This window comes from Larimichthys crocea, chromosome VII, assembly GCF_000972845.2.
Source record: "Larimichthys crocea isolate SSNF chromosome VII, L_crocea_2.0, whole genome shotgun sequence".
In the NCBI taxonomy this organism is placed as follows: domain Eukaryota; kingdom Metazoa; phylum Chordata; class Actinopteri; family Sciaenidae; genus Larimichthys; species Larimichthys crocea.
This window is the reverse complement of record NC_040017.1, coordinates 23,441,813-23,461,570: the sequence shown is the minus strand read 5'-3', so window position 1 is coordinate 23,461,570 and position 19,758 is coordinate 23,441,813. Positions and strand designations below refer to the sequence as shown.

Genomic DNA, 19,758 nt, shown 5'->3' with positions numbered 1-19,758 from the left:
GCTGAAACTTTTTATACTTGTCACATGATTTTCTTTGACCATATCTTTTTATCTACCTCTCTTTTCACCAAAACACTGCTTCTTTGGCTTTATGTCCATGAACATAAAAGTAATTTTCAAATAATTCATGAACACTGCAGTGCAGTATGTGTTTACATATGTATAATTATTGTATAAATGAATCTTAAATAATTTATGAACGCATAAGTCATTGCTTTTTTTCATGCTACTACTATACATACTACTATCTCCTTCTGCAGTTGCACCCAATACAAATATTTCTACAAATAAATCATCAGCACTGTCGCCTCAGAGCAAGAAGGTTTCTAGTTCGAACCCCAGCTGGGACCTTTCTGTGCTGAGATTGCATGTTCTCTCCGGGTACTGCTGATAATGTTCTTTAGAACTTGAATTTTAAAGCTCTGTCATCTTCTTCGCCTTGATCATGTTAGTGTATGTTACTACTGTTTTGTTTTAATTTGATCACCGGTCAAGGTTGTCTTACTATCAAGACATAAAATATAAGTTTTTGTGGCACTGAGGTAACTGTAATAAACAAGCAATGAGAACCCTGAATTTTGAATTCATTGTGTGAAACTTAATGATTTAATGCAAATACAGGAATCAGATAGAGTACATAATGTACGGTATGAGAATATTACTGTTTATTTGAAAAATAAGGGACCTTATGGAGGTGAACATTACATGGAATCCGACAAAGGTGTTAATCAGTATTTAAAATGTGTTATCTGCAGTTTAAATGAAGCAGATAGAGAGCAGACTCTGAGGGTTGTCAGCCAGCAGGGCAGCTTTACTGTTTTAGATTGCACTAAGCACTTTAATTATACCATGCACTCGTTTACTCAGATTGATGCTGAGGCACTTAGTAAGGTGGTATCAGAGCTAAAACCCTCCACTTGCACACTTGATCCCATATCTACCTTGTTTCTTAAATCTGTTTTTAGCTCCCTACACATCGTCAGTCACCCATTATTTTTTGGCACTTTCCCCCATGTTTTAAAGACAACAACTGTCAAACCACAACCTAAAAAAATTAACCCAGATTCCTCAGACTTTAACAACTACAGGCCAATCTCAAACCTCTCGTTTTTAGGTAAGATTTTAGAAAAACATTTTTTTAAACAAACTAATAATTTTATTACAATTAATAATATCTTAGAAACTTTTCAGTCTGGTTATAGAGAGCACTATAGCACAGAAACGGCACTGGCCAAAGTACTACTTGGTCCTACTTGATCTTAGTGCAGATTTTTGACAGAGTTGATCATAATATTTTACTAAACAGACTTGAAAATTTGGTTGGCCTCTCGGGTGTGGCCTTGAATTGGTTCAGGCTATATCTGACTGGGCGGGACTTCACTGTGACACTGGGTAATTTTTCATCAGATGTAAATATTATTGCCTGTGGAGTCCCTCAAGGTTCTATCTTAGGGCCCCTTCTGTTCAACATCTACATGCTCCCACTCAGCAAAATTATTAGAAGTCATTATATTGACTTCCATAGCTACACAGACGATACACAACTGTACATTGTGGTATCCCCACACCACCTCACCCCAATTAACAACTTAGTATGTTGCCTAGCTGAAATAAATGTCTGGATGGGAAATAACTTTCTACAACTTGCCTGACACCGACCTACCTTTGTGACATGCTACAAAAGTATGTACCAATCAGGTCCCTCAGATCCTCCTAGTTGTCCCCAGAACCTCCACAAAGAAGTTTGGTGAGGCCGCTTTTAGCTACTGCGGCCCCCATCTCTGGAACAGCCTGCCTATGGATTTGAAGGACTGCACAAATTAAGACATATCTCTTTAGCGAGACTTTTACCTAAGATGCCTGGCCATTCACTACTGAGTTTTTAGGTCCTGATCATTCCCTGTTACTTTTATCTCTGGTGCTTATTCGCTGTACAGGCCTGTTCTTAAATTATGCTTTTTACCCTATAGGTCTTAATTTTACTTCTTATTTGTTTCGTTGTTGTAGTTTTATGCTTTTTACTCTTCTTCTCATCTCTAGTTTTTCATGCAACTGCTCTGCTGCCTTAAGAACTGTTAGTTGTTGTCTATTTCTGTTTTTACTCTGCTCTGTGAAGCACTTTGGGCTACAATTCTGTATGAAAGGTGCTATATAAATAAATAAAGTTGAGTTGAGTTGAGCTTGATGCATTGTGTGTTTTGTCCAAAATGAACAACAGGTAACATTTATCTCAGTACTGTGATATTACTGTGTGTATTCACAACAAAAATACAGCAGAAGGCGCCAGTGGTAACACATAAATCACACAAATCCGTGGCAGTTTGTGTGATTTGCTGCTATCTTGTGTCTGTTCAAGGGAAGGTCAGTCCTGAACTACATGATTGTTGAATTAAATACCACTATAGTGAGCACATCAAACTGAATCTGTGCTGTTTAACATCATAACATATTGATACATTATTATAATAAGGAGGATAAAGAATAATTTTGTTGTAAACAGGTTTAGATCAACTAGCAATTACATCATCCAATATACAGATCTAAAGAAGCCTCGTCTCAGATATGCTCTGACCCACTGTTGTTTATACATGGCTTTGACTCTGCGTGGTAGAGTCTTAACTTGTATTTCTCCATGTAGTAATATCCTTTATACAAACATGTTGGTTTTCAGTGCCTGAGGGGTCAAAGGTCATGGACATTCAATGCTGGTTTTCTGATGTGCAGAGATTTCTCTGGATTGTCTGAATCTTTATTTTGGTTTTAAGGATTGTCGATGGTGAAGTCCCTACATTTCTTGGGATGGTGTATTGATACATTTTCTTAAACTGTACACATTTTCTTAACAAAGTGGTAAACCTGGCTCCATCCTTGCTTGTGAACGACTGAGCCTTTTGAGGATGGTATGATACAGTCACATATCATTAATCTATCTAGTATCACACCCACCCCTATCCCTGCCGGTGGAGCAAATGTATTTTAAATATTGAAATCACTAAAACGCTGTACATTCAAATAACTCCTCTAAGTCTGTCATTTGCTACTTGAAAAACATCTAATCACTCCTTCGTCTCTTTTATCTGTCTGGTTAAACTTGATATTGCATAGAGATCGTAGAGACCTCAAAAAACACAATAATAGCATAACATAATAACATTTCCTTCCTTCCTTTGTTAGGATAATATTGATATTTATGCAGAAGAAACATATAATCTGCCTTCTGGCACCACTGACAGTAGAATTAGACCTAAACAAGCAAAACACTTTAGAGTGACTGCACTGCATTTATTCAACCATCTATACTATAATACTTCTATTGTGAGATCCCGACCACAGGGCAAAAAAACAATGTGAACGTTGAACTAATAAAGGGCACGTTGGTTCCTAAAATTCAGCTCCGTCAAATGTGGCTACGTTAAGAAGAAGATTTCACTCATCTGGTGTTCACCACACGCTGACTTTACTAAAGGTTTGTCACTGCAGATATTATTCTTCTCACTGTAGCATGTGCAACATCAGCATGGACTAGAAGAGTAACTAATAATGTGTATTATGAGAAGAAATGTTCAAATCAATGGAATTTCATCAAGAAGATGTTTTACAAATACACTGATTCACAATATTCAGGTTACATTATAATTTTTGCATGTTCTTTGTGGCTTTTCTAACTTCTTTGTTGTTTAATGTCTCCTCATACATTAGGTAATCTATATTGTATATTGGTTTGCATATAGATGGATATGCAGCTGATGTAAACTTCATAGAAACTTAGTACAGTTTAGATATTTGTAATTCATGAACCAATCTAGATTCACTTCTTGTTTACCAGCATCTGTCGTCACCCACCGGAGGGTCTCTTCCCCCGCTGATCTCTGAGTGAGGCGTCACAGTTCCTTGTGTCGTGGTTACCAACACTTGGTTACTGTTTCTTTCTCTAACTTTGCTCATTAGGTTAATGACTTCTTTGTTTACAAGTGTTGACTGGAAAGATGTGTCACACTCAGCCCTCCAGAGTGATCCACCTCAGCTCTGGTAATGAACCTCGGAGGAGACACAACACAACACAGTAAACAGCTACTTTACAGTACTGTTTTGTTTTGCAGTGACTGACAAGAGAGAAAGTTTAGAGTTGTTTGAGTGGATTAAAAAAAGAAGACATTTTTGATTGTAAGGGTTTTATTTCATTAACATCTCAGTTGTATAACAGTTGTATATTATAATGATACATACTGTGACATATATCTGCAGTTCATTGTTATTTGTTTACTGTAAAAATTGAGGCTAAGCCTTCAATAATCTGCTTTTGTAAGCCATTTCCAAGTTTTATGGCAATATCTATTGAAGATTTTTGTCATCTACATCATGCAATACATTCTCTAAACAGGCATTATAATTGAAGTATTTATGCTATCATTAAAAAATATCATGATAAACATCACTAGTGTACACGACTAGGGCCAGTCTGTGATAATGATTGAGGCCAGGAAACTCACCCACCCCGGCCAACAGCCCAAATATACTGTAATAATCTTGTTTATTTTAGTGACATCTTTTAATTTTGTTGTCATTGAGCACAAAAATGCATACAATCATTCAAAATAGTCAAGAGTTCGTCAATTACACTGATTTATTATATTCAAAATAGTCAAGAGTTCGTCAATTACACTGATTTATTATACTGATTTATCTATTTATGATGTCATAAATAGATAAATAGTAAGAATCTGGAGTTTGTAAAAGCAATCCTAACAACACCTTATGTTATATGATATGATGGTATGAAAGGCTTTGAAAAAAACAGTGAATGTACTGCAGCTACATTTATGTTGTCTAAGTGATTTCTCCGGTAAATCATTTAATTAGAATATCTAGATGAGAAAGAATCCTTTAACACTTGATATATATATATAAAAACATGGCAAAATTGATATGGGTCTATAGTTATTAAAACAACATGGGTCGCCTGCTTTAAACACAGGAATCTTCTAAATCTTCTAGTACAATGCCTGTTTTTCTAAATTAAAAAAGCAAGTGGCTGCAATATTGTTGCAGTTTTTTACTGGTAGAGTTTTCTAACTATTCTTTTCCAGATTCTTTAATACCACCAACAGTTTTATTCCATCTTGCAAACTGGTCCAAATCTGTCCTGATTGCAGCACAGTTCTTGGACCACGTTTTACAGGAGATTTCTAGAAACTACCTTTATCATGGACTTGCTTTGACAGATCATTAGTCTTCCAGTTTGAAGAATCAACTTTTCCTGTTGTTCTCATGAGAGCTCAGCATTTAATGTTTTATTTTCACTGCACACATTCAAAGTTTTAGAAATATCGAGATTGATTGAACTTTATGTGTTAAAGTAATGAAAATGTGGACAATCAAGACTGTTTTGCTTTGGCAGACCGTTTGTCATCAAATCTGACAAATGACACCAAGGAACATGGACTAAATACAAGACAGCATACAAGACAGAAATGAACCTAAGCTGTGGATCTTGCAAATATCGAAAGACTTTCTAGAGACAGTTTCTGATTCACCACTAGGCTTGGTGCCTATTTTTATTTCTAAAAATATGAAGATGGTATGAAACTCATCACTGCTGGGATGTTCAAACAGACTGGCACAGAGACAGATAAAGAGAGACACTGACTGTAGTTAGATTTAACTGCAAGAGTGAAATTAATTTGGAATTTTTACTGACCATCATTATTGCCAGTATAATAACGTATGTGCATCAGTAATACATGCTTTCATTCACATTTAAATGACATTAACACTTGTAATACTGGTGAAATGTCAAGTTATGTAGTTTCACTGTCCAGTAAATATTTATATCAAGAATTGGTCTTTTTTTCAAATAAACTGAAAGATTCACTGACTGAGAAAATTAATAAATGAAATCTATTTTTCACAGTTCAAAGCTGTTGTATTTTTTTCCCACCAGCTTTTCTTGCTCTTTTGGAACATTTTGTAATGAATTATCTATTTATAAATGTTTACATTGACTATCTGCCAAAACATACTTTTTTATAAACTAATGCTAACAGTCCTTTTAAATCCTTATTCAAATAACTAAAATAAATACGATTCTAACTGATGTCTATGCAAAGCTGATGAATATATAAATCATGTATCCTGTATACCGTAAATATAAAGTGACAGATTTTGTTTATAAAGCCCAGAATAGATAATCTATTCATCAAAAAGGATGGAGTTTTAGGTTTATATAGCCTGGAGATTTTGAACTTTTTTTTCTTCTCTAGCCATAATAAGAGTCACACACCTATTTTTCTGTGAGCAACATTACTGTATGTGTATGTATGTATATTGTGTGGCTGCAACTAACTAACTTTCATTAGCGATTAATTACCTCCACCAAGAAGGTTATGTATTCATCGCAAACATTTAGATAAAATAATATGATTTTGATCTGCATGTGAGCTGCAGTGAATCACAGACCATGCCATAACACTCTGCCTCCAATAAAAAATGCTTTTGCCGTGGGGTTGTGATAGGAATTGAAATGTAAATTATACGATAAATAAGAAATGCAATAACATTTCAAAAACTCTGTATATCTCTATGGCCTCCCATTTTATATATTTGAGAAGCTGAACATGTATACCATAGACACAAAATTCATACAGTACGTACATTAATATATGTAAAAGATGTTAAGAAAGATCTCGACACAGAGTTGCAATGATGTGTTGATTGATTTATTTGTCAAATTGCTGGTTAAATAACCAATAAACATAGCTGTCCTAAATACAGACACTTACAGCAGACACAGGGATGATTTATATGGAGATCTGTATGCTGACATGCTCACAATGACAGTGTTTATGTATATCATTGAAAGGACTTTTACATTTGCACACATTTAGTCATAAACCAAACACTGGGAAAACAATATTTTTAGGTATTCTTTGGGGTCATATTTTCATATTCATATCATATTTTATACATAATATATACCATTATACATTTATACATATCTTATTTATAGTTTCCTGATGGATATGATATCTTCACTCTAAGAACTTGCTGAAGTAGTTAGCCACAAATTAACTGGTAAACTGGCTCAGTAGCCAGACTAGACCAGGTCTGAGCACAGCCTCTGAGACCAACAGAGAATAACAATACTGTACCGATTTACAGATTTTCCAGGTAGAAAGATTTCTGCTCTATGTAGCGAACCAGAGAAGCGTAATACTTTTCAAGAAAGTAAATTCCCATTTTACGACAATTTACTGATGTGAACTTTTCTGAATGTCGTATAAATCTTACATTTAATTTCTTTGGTCCTGAAGCAGTACACAAAGGGATTCACAAGAGACGGGCCGAGGATGGCCCCGATCTGTAAGCCATGACGTTGCTCCAGAGTTAATACCACACCCATCCTGGTCAGGATAATGCGGATAAACACTGGACAAAAATAACAGGTTACCACAATAAAATGACTCAAACAGGTGCTGCCCATTTTTCTTTTGTCCTGTGAGGATAATTTTATAACAACTATAATCCAAAAGTATGACACACAAATCAAAGTAAAAGTGGAAAATATCAGAAAAAATGATATGACAGTAATCATATTGAAATAGTAACTGGGGTTAACACAAGAAGATCTTATTAAGGCAGGATAGTCACAGAAAATGTATTTCAGCCTTGAGGTGCAGAGAGGAAGAGGAATCACAGTTGCAGGCATTACACAGACAAAAGCACACGCAACAATCCACAGGATGCCCGTAAGTACAAGAGTGCGTGCGTTTGTTAAATAACTGTGGTACTGAAAAGGATAGCTGACAGCAACTAATCGATCAAATGCCATAACCGCTAAAGCAAACATCTCCATCACCCCTGCCCAATGGAAAGCAAACATTTGAATTAAGCACGGCACATAGGATATAGTGTTAACACCAGCAAGTAGAACCCCAATGAATGTTGGACTGGAACTGGACAAGTACAATATATCAACAACAGCAAGGTTGCAGATCAGAAGATACATCGGTTTGTGTAAATTCTTATCAGAAACAATAAAGAGGATGTTCACTATATTGGCTAGAACAGCTACAACATAGTTAATCAATATTACCACACCGATTGCCACAGGCCTTTCAGTTGTGTCAAAACCACCTATGATGAACACTGCTACTTTGATTGAAGCGTTATAGGAAGACATATTCAACAAAATGTCAAGACTAAAAAGGGTGGATGAAAAATGCAACGTATTATAAATATCCTTATATTATCCTTTTTTTATTATTATATTTATTATCATATTAGATTATTATATACTTACCCTATATTATATCCTTATATTATCTTAATATCCTATATCATAAATTATCCTTCAACATATTATAAATCTTAACCAACCAGTTGTTGTCAGATTATATCAAAATAAATCAGCTCTGTCGACTACAACTAACAAGTATTAGTGTTAGGTATTAGACACCTTTTAGCATTTATGGTTTTAAGGTTCATGAGAAGTCATTTTCTATTTGACAGACCCATCGTCCAATCATACTGGAGCTTTGGAGCTGTATCTGTGATGGTCATGTTCAACTGGAGTGATTACAGAATAGTGTGACCTGTGTTACTAGTGATGTTAAATCCCAAGATGTCAAGCTTTGATTGACAGGTAGGTCCCATCACAGGTGGCTTGTTTGAGCACAAAGGCTTCATCCTTTAGATCCTTTAGTCTCCCGTAGAAGCTATCTAAAGCTTATTGAGGGAGCCTGTGTACATGCAGAACAAAACAAGACAATACACTAAACAGAACATTATCAGACATTAGACAACAGACAACATGGTCCCCATACATACTAACAGCTTTATCAGAGGTTGCAGCTCTATATGTGAGAATTAATCAGTTTAATTTTTAGCTTTTTCTTGAAGGATTTCACCATTTTTAAACTCTCATCAAGCTCAAGATCCAGATCTGCTGTCCCCTGCTTACAACAGACAAGCTGGTACTTTCTAGTCTTCTTTTTTTCCCAGTGATTAGATGTTTATTTCTGGTATCATATGCATCCCGAGGACCGCAAACCGGAACCAGCACACATAGTCTAAGGTTAGTTTTATGAATGATTTGATGCATCACACAGGCGTTATGATATAGATTTAAATCAGTCAACCGGGAGAAGACCAAAGCTAAAACTTTGCTTTCTAACTTTTTCAGATTTCTTGTTCTTGTGCAAACTACACAAAGAAAGTCTGGAGAACTTCATGTTGTATTCAGCAAAACTTACATTCAAAAAGTTGTTTCTAGGAGGCAGAGTGAGCAACATGTTTGTTTTAGGCTGATGATACTCAGGAGCAACAACACAAATGAGTTCCTGTAGAAAGCTAATTAGTGTTCTGGTCTCAAGTCTCAAGTGTGTGATTACAGTGTGTATGTGAGTGTAGGCCTCTGTGTGTGAGTCAATTCTCATCACAAAAGTTTACAAAGAGTTTTTCTTACATATTACAAACATGTATATCATCTGTTGAACCAATTCTCTTCTCTATCATCTCTTTAATAAGTTATATATTAGATTTGTGAAACACAAAATTTATATGGTGTAAAATGCCAAAAATGTTTATAATATATTATTTATGGCCTGCTAGGATTGTCAGATACTGTATGGCTGGAAGATTTGCATTACTGCAGAATTGATTTTTTACAATTTTACAATTTTATAGATTTGTTCATGTCTGATTAGCTTAGATTTGGTTACAGTCATTTTTTTGAAACAATAAAAACAAAATTGTTACAAAACATTTGTATGTAACTTTTATTGTTCTTTAAAATGTTAATATTGGTCCCTGGGCATCTTCATTACCGTGTGTCAGTGTATGAATGAAAAGTAATGAAAAAGTCCCAAGGGCCAAATGAAACTTCATTATACTTCAAATCTAGGTTTAAAATGTAGATGTACCTTTATTTATTGAACATCTTCACAAAGTGAAGTGAGGTGAATTATTTTAACTGTTAAATTACCCACATTAAAGCTGCAAATATGCAAATAATTGTAGTTATGGGAGGCGTTGTCGAACAACCTAATAAAAGCCAAAAACCTCCTTGTAACTTGTGCGTATACTGTAAAGCCATCCACTCGGATGAAACACATGCTCAGAGACCACCATTAAACACCAGGGATATGAACACTCCTGCCTCAGTATCAATTTAACCACACATTGGGGTTTTGTGTGCTCATGTGGGATTTATAATTCATCAGCATTATTAAATTAATCGCCGTCATGAGGTGAATGTTCCTTGTTCTGCGTAGGATATACAGTATTTCCCCACTGAGCAATTGAATGTTAATTACTGTGTAAAAAAATAGACAAAAACTTCTGCTAAAGGATGATACACTATCACTGACTCCAGTGGGTTCACTGTTTGTTTTGTAGTATGGAAACTTGATTAATGAACTGACTGATTGGTATCGCTCCGGAGAGAATAAAAGGATAGATACCATATAGCACCACTGCTGTTGTATTTCATGCCCTAACCCTGCCTTACTGTGATTCTAACATCATTGTAAAATGTTACTGTGAATATGTTTCAATTACAAACATGGGATGTGGTGAAAATATAAAGTTCAATCCTTAAATCATTTGACAATCTGGTTGAACGGTTTAAGACAGCCAACAATAAATTTTGGAGATATCTTCAGCTGAGACACCTCCTCGTCACTACTTTTTTGAGATTTTGTGGATAGCAGGGATTAGGCATGGGGTCTCCCATTATAATTCTATGCTTATGAGTAATTCTGGTTACCCATCCAACTCAGCTCTGAAAACCTTATGGGAAAGGGATCTAAATATAACATTTACAGAAAATGATTGGGATACAATTGTTGGAATTACTAAACAAGTCTCCAGGGATATCAAAATAAGGTTAATTTAATGTAAAATCCTTCGTTGATTCTACTGGTACCTAAACAGGTTATTCGGGTTCGGGATGAAGGAAACACCAGACTGCTGGAGATGTGTAGGCGAGTTGGGTACCCTAATATATGCCCTATGGTTATGCCCAAAGATTCAGGCATTTTGGAAAAGGGTTTGTGAGATTATCACAGAGGTCATGAGAGTGGATTTTGAGTTCTGCCCTAGTCTTTACATATTAGGTGACCCTAAACCCTTGGCCCATATTGTGAAACCCTTAACCAACTGGATTCAGAGTATAATGTATAATAATTGGTAAGCAGAGGACCCGGTATTTCAAGACTGGCTCACGGAGTTAGGTAAAGTAGCTGCTTTTGAAAGAATATCCTATAGTATAACAAATGATACTGATAAATATAATGAGAAATGGGGAATGTTTTTAAGACTGTATTATTTCCAGGGTAGCTAAGATATTTCTGCATACATTGATCATAATGGGCTGTTTTTGGGGGAGTGGGGTGGAAATGAAGGTGGAGGTGGACTGGATGTTATGCAGGGATCCGTTTTCCGAAAGTCTCCTTGTGGTCAGTGAATTTCACATGGGACAGTAGTATAGTGGTTTCCTGGTAAATGGACATACTGTATTAGGCATGGACTGATGTATCTGTCTGGGACTTGTTATGTATTTATTTTATTTCATTTTCTATTTGTTATTTTTATGTTTTATTGTCAAAATAAGATTGTGCATCTATTTTTTTTTTTAGCTGTTCTCTTAGTTTAATCTTGTAAAATGTAAAATTCAATAAAATATTTGAATCATAAAAAAAGAAAATGTAAAGTTCATGCTGTTGCTGTTGGTCTTGCGATGTTTAGTTTCATCTTTGTTGTAGTTAAGAATAATCTAGCTCATGCCTATGTTCTTTCAGTTTGGACATCTGTATCTTGTTGATATTGCCGTACAGTCTTCTTCCTTGTGCTGTTAATTCAATCATATATCGCTTCAAAATTAAGGGAATGATAATGATAAGAAAGTGTTAAAGTTGGAGTAAAGCAAGCTTTAAAGTAATGCATACAGTTTCAGAGTATGTACATTAAATCCTTACTTTACATTATCTCTTTGTATCAAATAAAACATGTTTTTAATCTAAGCTTCTTTTTTATTTTATTTTAGAGTAATCATAGTTATTGATTGCAGACATGAACAAAGGCCTCATTCTTTTATGGATGTACACATTTTGCACTGCACTGCAAAATAAATAAAGTGTCATTATTTATATTTTCTGTCAAAGACCTAAACAAAGTCTGCACCTTAAGTAAAAAGTAAATATGAGAGATTGACATGGTCTATGATCCAAAAAATGTTAATACACAGATAAAGTGCAGAATTAAAAAATCTTATGAAACAGCTCAGTTATTGATATATATATTTTATGTAATATATTTAGCAAATATAGGCATAGATATAGGCTTTAGCTCCCTTTGTGCTCTGTCAGTAAAACACATGACACAGTCAAATTCACTTACAACTTCACAGGTTAACAGAAAAAGGTTTGACAACCCATTTGACCCCGTTTTCCTCTGCACACTGAAACAGAAATCATTGCACATTGTTGCAATGCTGACATATGTGATGCGTTTTAAGGCCTGTTAAATTCAGTAAATGCTCATATGGCATTTTGCCTCCTTAAAATTTGTCCACAACTAATACTTGTTCAAAAGAAAAGAAAAACACTGAATAATGCTTCAGTTCATTAGTTACTAACAACTGAAACTTTCTGTGACACGATCCTTCTGTTAAATTGCCTCCACAAGCTTTCTCTCATGTCTTTAGCTCTTAAGCAGTATATAAAAGGATTAATCATGGGGGGAACAAGGCTATACAGCATGATAATTACTATCCGCATGTGGGAACTAAATTTAATGCCAACATTGCTGGCTAAATAAACAAAACATCTGGGTAAATAATAGAGAGATATAATAATCAGCTGAGTACTACACGTGGACAAAGATTTGAGGCGACCTTGTACATTTGCTATCTTCAGTACTGTTATGATTATAGAGCAATAGGAGAAAAAAATAAATGCCAGAGGTCCCAGTAACACACACATTGCAAACATGAAAGCTGGAAAACTATAAGGGGCTCTGTCAGTGCATGCCAGTATCGTTATACCAATATGATCACAATAGCAGTGGTTGATTATGTTTGAGGCACAATAAGGAAGAGGGTATGCCCTAATAACTAACATTAATGGGGCGGCATTAGCAACAATCCATGCAGTAATACTGAGAATGCAGATGGTGGAGTTTTTAAGAAGAGTTGGATATCTGAGTGGATGGCAGATAGCTAAATACCTGTCTAAAGCCATTAGGAAAAGAATAAAGGAGTTCACGCTGCCCAGATAGTGAACAAAGTACATTTGCACAAAGCAAGCAGTGAATGAAATGCTCCCTGACTGAAACCAGTACTTGCTGATGATCTTAGGTAAAGTGGTTGTGCTGAAGAGAATGTCACAGGCACTCAGGTTTAGAATTACATAATACATCGGCTTATGAAGGCTGCGGTCGGTCGCAAATAAAAAAAGAACTGTAGCATTGCCTGTGAAAGTTAAGAAATAAACCAAGAACAACACAGCTGAGGCGAGGCCTTCGTACTCCGGATGGAGTCCAGGGAATCCAGTAAGGATGAATTCAGCCACAGTGCTATGATTTCCCTCTGACATGACGGACAACAAATATCCTGATACATTGAAAAAGGAAAGTGATACAACACGTTAGATAAAACACTTAAACATCATCTGAACGTTTAACCAATAACAGTCAACAATTATTGCTGTGTCAAAGTCTGAGTTTTCCAAGGACTCAAACATTTACATCTACCTTCCTCAAGCAGCAGGACAGCGAGCTCAGATTCACCTGCTGCTTCACCTCTTTAAAGCACTTCTTAAAGCCTCGTAATGGTGCTATGTGGTATTTATCCTTTTATTCTCTCCGGAGTTATACCAATCAGTCAGTTCATTAATCAAGTTTCCATACTACAAAACAAACAGTGAACCCACTGGAGTCAGTGATGGTGTATCATCCTTTAGCAGAATTTTTTGTCTATTTTTTTACACAGTAATTAACATTCAATTGTTCAGTGGGGAAATACTGTATATCCTACGCAGCACAAGGAACATTCACCTCATGACGGCGATTAATTTAATAATGCTGATGAATTATAAATCCCACATGAGCACACAAAACCCCAATGTGTAGTTGAATTGATATTGGGGCAGGAGTGTTCATATCCCTGGTGTTTAATGGTGGTCTCTGAGCATGTGTTTCAGCCGAGTGGATGGCTTTACAGTATACGCACAAGTTACAAGGAGGTTTTTGGCTTTTATTAGGTTGTTCAACAACGCCTGCCATAACTACAATTATTTGTCATATTTGCAGCTTTAATGTGGGTAATTTAACAGTTAAAATAATTCACTTCACTTCACTTTGTGAAGATGTTCAATAAATAAAGGTACATCTACATTTTAAACCTAGATTTGAAGCAAAACGAAGTTTCATTTGGCCTTTGGGACTTTTTCATTACTTTTTCATTCATACACTGACACACGGTAATGAAGATGCCCAGGGGCCAATATTAACATTTTAAAAATGTTTAAAGAACAGTAAAAGTTACATACAAATGTTTTGTAACAATTTAGTTTTCATTGTTACAATTCTCCCTCTTTTTTCTTTTTTAAATGACAATGTAACCAAATCAAAGCCAATCAGAGGTGAACAAATCTGAAGTGAGACAACAAAGAATAAATTTCATGGAATACATTAAACATGTTAATTCTAAACATGACTTATTATGAGTAATGAAAATATTCCAGCCATACAGTATCTGACAATCCTAGCAGGCCATAAATAATATATTATAAACATTTTTGGCATTTTACACCATATAAATTTTGTGTTTCACAAATCTAATATATAACTTATTAAAGAGATGATGTTCCTGAAAACAGTTGGAGACAAGAATTGGTTCAACAGATGATATACATGTTTGTAATATGTAAGAAAAACTCTTACAAGAAAAACTTTTGTGATGAGAATTGACTCACACACAGAGGCCTACACTCACGTACACACTGTAATCACACACTTGAGACTTGAGACCAGAACACTAATTAGCTTCCTGCAGGAACTCATTTGTGTTGTTGCTCCTGAGTATCATCAGCCTGAAACAAACACGTTGCTCGCTCTGCCTCCTAGAAACAACTTTTTGAATGTAAGTTTTGCTGAATACAACATGAAGTTCTCCAGACTTTCTTTGTGTAGTTTGCACAAGAACAAGAAGAATAATCAGAAAGTTAAAGGATGAAGTACGGTGTTCATTTTAGGACATCCTCAGATCTCAGACTCAGGTGTCAGACTCAAACGAAAAGGCATCAGAGTCGCCTAAAAGTCACTCAGTCTCAGAAAAACCTTTGTCAACCTCACACAAAACTGCATCAACATAAACATCACCACCGTGTCACTGTAAAAGCTGTTGGCTACTTTTGCTAATTTATTAAGCTATTCAACAGCCTCCTCCCTCCTCCGGCCAACGCTGGCTATACTGTAGGTCTATGAGAACTGTTTTTTTTGTTGTTTTTTAAAATCGGAACGCCCATAAAGGGTTTATAAGAAAAGACAAATGATTTTTCATTCAAAGTTATTAAATAAATGATTTAGTATTTATTTTGGTCTGTTTATTTAGTCCAAACAGCAACAATATTGTAGCTATTCTTAGCAATCCATGTGAATGTGCTAGAAGACTAGGAACCAGCTATGATTTTGTGTGTTAAGTTGACTGACAAGACGTGTGGTTTCGGTTTCGTTTCTTGGTTCATGTGAGAATGAGGCCGTTTTGGATGAGGCCGTTTTGTGTGAGGTTGACAAAGGTTTTTCTGAGACTGAGTGACTTTTAGGCGACTCTGATGCCTTTTCGTTTGAGTCTGACACCTGAGTCTGAGATCTGAGGATGTCCTAAAATGAACACCGTACACCTGTGATGGGACCTACCTGTCAATCATATAAAATTCACCCTCAGTACAATTGTCATGAACGGGGAAATTAACTATAGAGAAAACAGTTTTTTGTACCAGGCTGTAAACATGTTTATTTCTGCTGTGAAATTGGACATTTTAATACAGGGACTTATTCTGTAGCCAGCCACCCTCAGGTGGCCGTTCAAGGAATTGCAGTTTTTGTCACCAACAAAATACAAACACCTCTAAGGTTGACTATAGTTACAGGACCACATTGTATCTTGGGATTTAACATCACTAGTAACACAGGTCATACTATTCTGTAATCACTCCAGTTGAACATGACCATCACAGATACAGCTCCAAAGCTCCAGTATGATTGGACGATGGGTCTGTCAAATAGAAAATGACTTCTCATGAACCTTAAAACCATAAATGCTAAAAGGTGTCTAATACCTAACACTAACACTTGTTAGTTGTAGTCGACAGAGCTGATTTATTTTGATATAATCTGACAACAACTGGTTGGTTAAGATTTATAATATGTTGAAGGATAATTTATGATATAGGATATTAAGATAATATAAGGATATAATATAGGGTAAGTATATAATAATCTTTAATATAATATAAAAAAAAAAGATAATATAAGGATATTTATAATACGTTGCATTTTCATCCACCTTTTTTAGTCTTGACATTTTGTTGAATATGTCTTCTATAAACGCTTCAATCAAAGTAGCAGTGTTCATCATAGGTGGTTTTGACACAACTAAAAGGCTGGTGGATCATCGGTGTGGTAAATTGATAACTATGTTGTGGCGTTTCTAGCCAATATAGTGAACATCCTCTTTATTATTTCTGATAAGAATTTACACAAACCGATGTATCTTCTGATCTGCAACCTTGCTGTTGTTGATATACTGTACATGTCCAGTGCCAGTCAACATTCATTGGGTTCTTACTTGGGGTAAACACTATTCCTATGTGCGTGCTTAATTCAAATGTTGTTTCCATTGGGGAGGGCTGATGGAGTGTTTGCTTTAGCGGTTATGGCATTTGATCGATTAGTTGCTGTCAGCTATCCTTTCCAGTACCACAGTTATTTAACAAACGCACGCCCTCTTGTACTTACGGGCATCCTGTGGATTGTTGCGTGTGCTTTTGTCTCGTAATGCCTGCAACTGTGATTCCTCTTCCTCTCTGCACCTCAAGGCTGAAAAAATTTTCTGTGACTATTCTGCCTTAATAAGATCTCTGTGTAACCCTAATTACTATTTCAATTATGATTCCCTCATATCATTTTTTCTGATATTTTCCACTTTTACTTTGATTTGTGTGTCATACTTTTGGATTATAGTTGTTATAAAATTATCCTCACAGGACAAAAGAAAAATGGGCAGCACCTGTTTGAGTCATTTTATTGTGGTAACCTGTTATTTTTGTCCAATGTTTATCCTCATTATCCTGACCAGGATGGGTGTGGCATTAACTCTAGAGCAACGTCATGGCTTACAGATCGGGGCCATCCTCGGCCCTTCTCTTGTGAATCCCTTTGTGTACTGCTTCAGGACCAAAGAAATTAGATGTAAGATCTTTACGACATTCAGAAAAGTTCAGATCAGTAAATTGTCGTAAAATGGGAATTTACTTTCTTGAAAAGTATTACGCTTCTCTGGTTCGCTACATAAAGCAGAAATCTTTCTACCTGGAAAATCTGTAAATCGATACAGTATTGTTATTCTCTGTTGGTCTCAGAGGCTGTGCTCAGACCTGGTCTAGTCTGGCTACTGAGCCAGTTTACCAGTTAATTTGTGGCTAACTACTTTAGCAAGTTCTTAGGGTGAAGATATCATATCCATCAGGAAACTATAAATAAGATATGTATAAATGTATAATGGTATATATTATGTATACAATATGGAATAAATATGAAAATATGACCCCAAGGAATACCTAAAAATTTGTTTTCATGACTAAATATGTGCAAATATAAAAGTCCTTTCAATGATATACATAAACACTGTCATTGTGAGCATGTCAGCATACAGATCTCCATATAAATCATCCCTGTATCTGCTGTAAGTGTCTGTATTTAGGACAGCTATGTTTATTGGTTCTTTAACCAGCAATTTGACAAATAAATCAATCAACACATCATTGCAACTCTGTGTCGAGATCTTTCTGAGCATCTTTTACATATATTAATGTACATACTGTATGAATTTTGTGTCTATGGTATACATGTTCAGCTTCTCAAATATATGAAATGCTCGAGAGGCAATAGAGAGAGGGGCGTGAAAATGCATTTTCCTAAACACCATCATCTCATAAAAATTATGTTCATTTACAGTTTTTAAATTAATTTTATTTATGTAAGTGTCCTCATATGGTCAGCCCATATGGTCTTATAAGACACTAGACAGCAACAACTGCTGACCACATGACAAACTACAACATACAGATGCACAAATTCATAACGAGTACTTTCATATTATTCAGTTTGATTCAGTTTCAAAGTCCTTTTATGTTGGACGTCTCTTCCAGTCGTCCACCCGCTGGATTACTTCTGCAGACTGGGTTGACGACTTCCAAATCCCATGGACAAAGTTTCCATGCAGTGTTTAAGTAAAAAGTAAATATAGGAAGACTGACATGGTCCATGATCCAAAACATGTAAATGCACAAAGACTTTTACTGTAGGCTATATTTTAAAATATATACATTTATTATTCATTTTGGTAACCCTTTCTTTTAGAAATAATTACTGTTTATTTACTGTGGAATTTAGAACTTAAAAAGAAAGAAATTACAAGATAACTAACAAAATGATGGTAAATACAGAGTAAATACTGGCATTATGAAGGTAACTACAGTAAAATAATAACACAACTACTATGTAAAAAGAGAGAAATTACAAACCATTTACCTGGTAGTATAATCCAATATCTCACTTGTCCATCTAGTTACTAGGTTATTGGGCTGTTTTGGCTGGTAATACCAAATATTCCATCAGGGTCCTCTTGTTAATTAAACTTTCTGTAGTGTTACCAGGTAAATGTGTCTACTTAGCAAGTAAATAAGATGAAAGTGTGTCGTAAAAAAAAAGCGTGGCTTCTTTCCACATTATTTCCAGTTTCTTACTATGTAATTAAACCAAGACTGTTCAGTTTCACATAGTTTTTGTTCTCATTGATAAATTAATAATAATAATAATTAAGTAAAACATGTCAAATTACCCAGTTAGTAAGATGAAAATGCACTGTAAAAGGAAGCCTTGCTTGTTTCCATTCTGTTAACAAGCTTTTGCCAAATAATTTGTAATAGATTATGCCCTTTTTCATGCCATGAACACAAACTTTACCTTTAGCTACTATTACCCAGTGAGTAAGATGCAACTGCACCACAGAAAAAGGAATGTTTAATCAAACCAAATAACAGAGGCACAGTGGAAAGTAACAAGATGTGCCGAAGTTTACATTGTTGCAACCATGAACAATTAATAACAATTAAGAAATTGATATTATGTTAAAAGTTGAAGTTGTACCTTGTGTAATTTATGGGATCACGCTTTTTTCAGTTTCAGAGAAACTCAATCAGTCAATTACCTCGTCAATTATCAGCTTCTGTCACACTTCAGTACGCTGTAAAAAAAATAAAAATCTATATATTTTACGGTAAAATACTGTCTGCCTCTCAGAATTTCCAGCTTTGTGACAGCCTGAAGAACTATTTTGTTTTTTAAACACTGCATCAAGCCTTCAGGAAACCTGTCCATGGGATTTGGAAGTCGTCAACCCAGTCTGCAGAAGTAATCCAGCGGGTGGACGACGGAGAGAGACGTCCAACATAAAAGGACCTTTCTGTGATGAAACTG

General features: G+C 35.4%; 1 protein-coding gene across 1 annotated transcript; it reads right to left on the bottom strand.

The window, feature by feature from the left end:
• Positions 1–12,623: 12,623 nt before the first annotated feature.
• On the bottom strand, positions 12,624–13,592 carry LOC104923317 (olfactory receptor 2AT4-like). Its single transcript, XM_010736375.3, has one exon. It carries the CDS (start codon positions 13,590–13,592, stop codon positions 12,624–12,626), a length of 969 nt encoding a protein of 322 aa, XP_010734677.2.
• Positions 13,593–19,758: the final 6,166 nt, after the last annotated feature.

Excerpts from the sequence above, each read along its gene's own strand:
- LOC104923317 (XM_010736375.3), bottom strand. The coding sequence starts at position 13,592 with ATGTCAGAGGGAAATCATAGCACTGTGGCTGAATTCATCCTTACTGGA.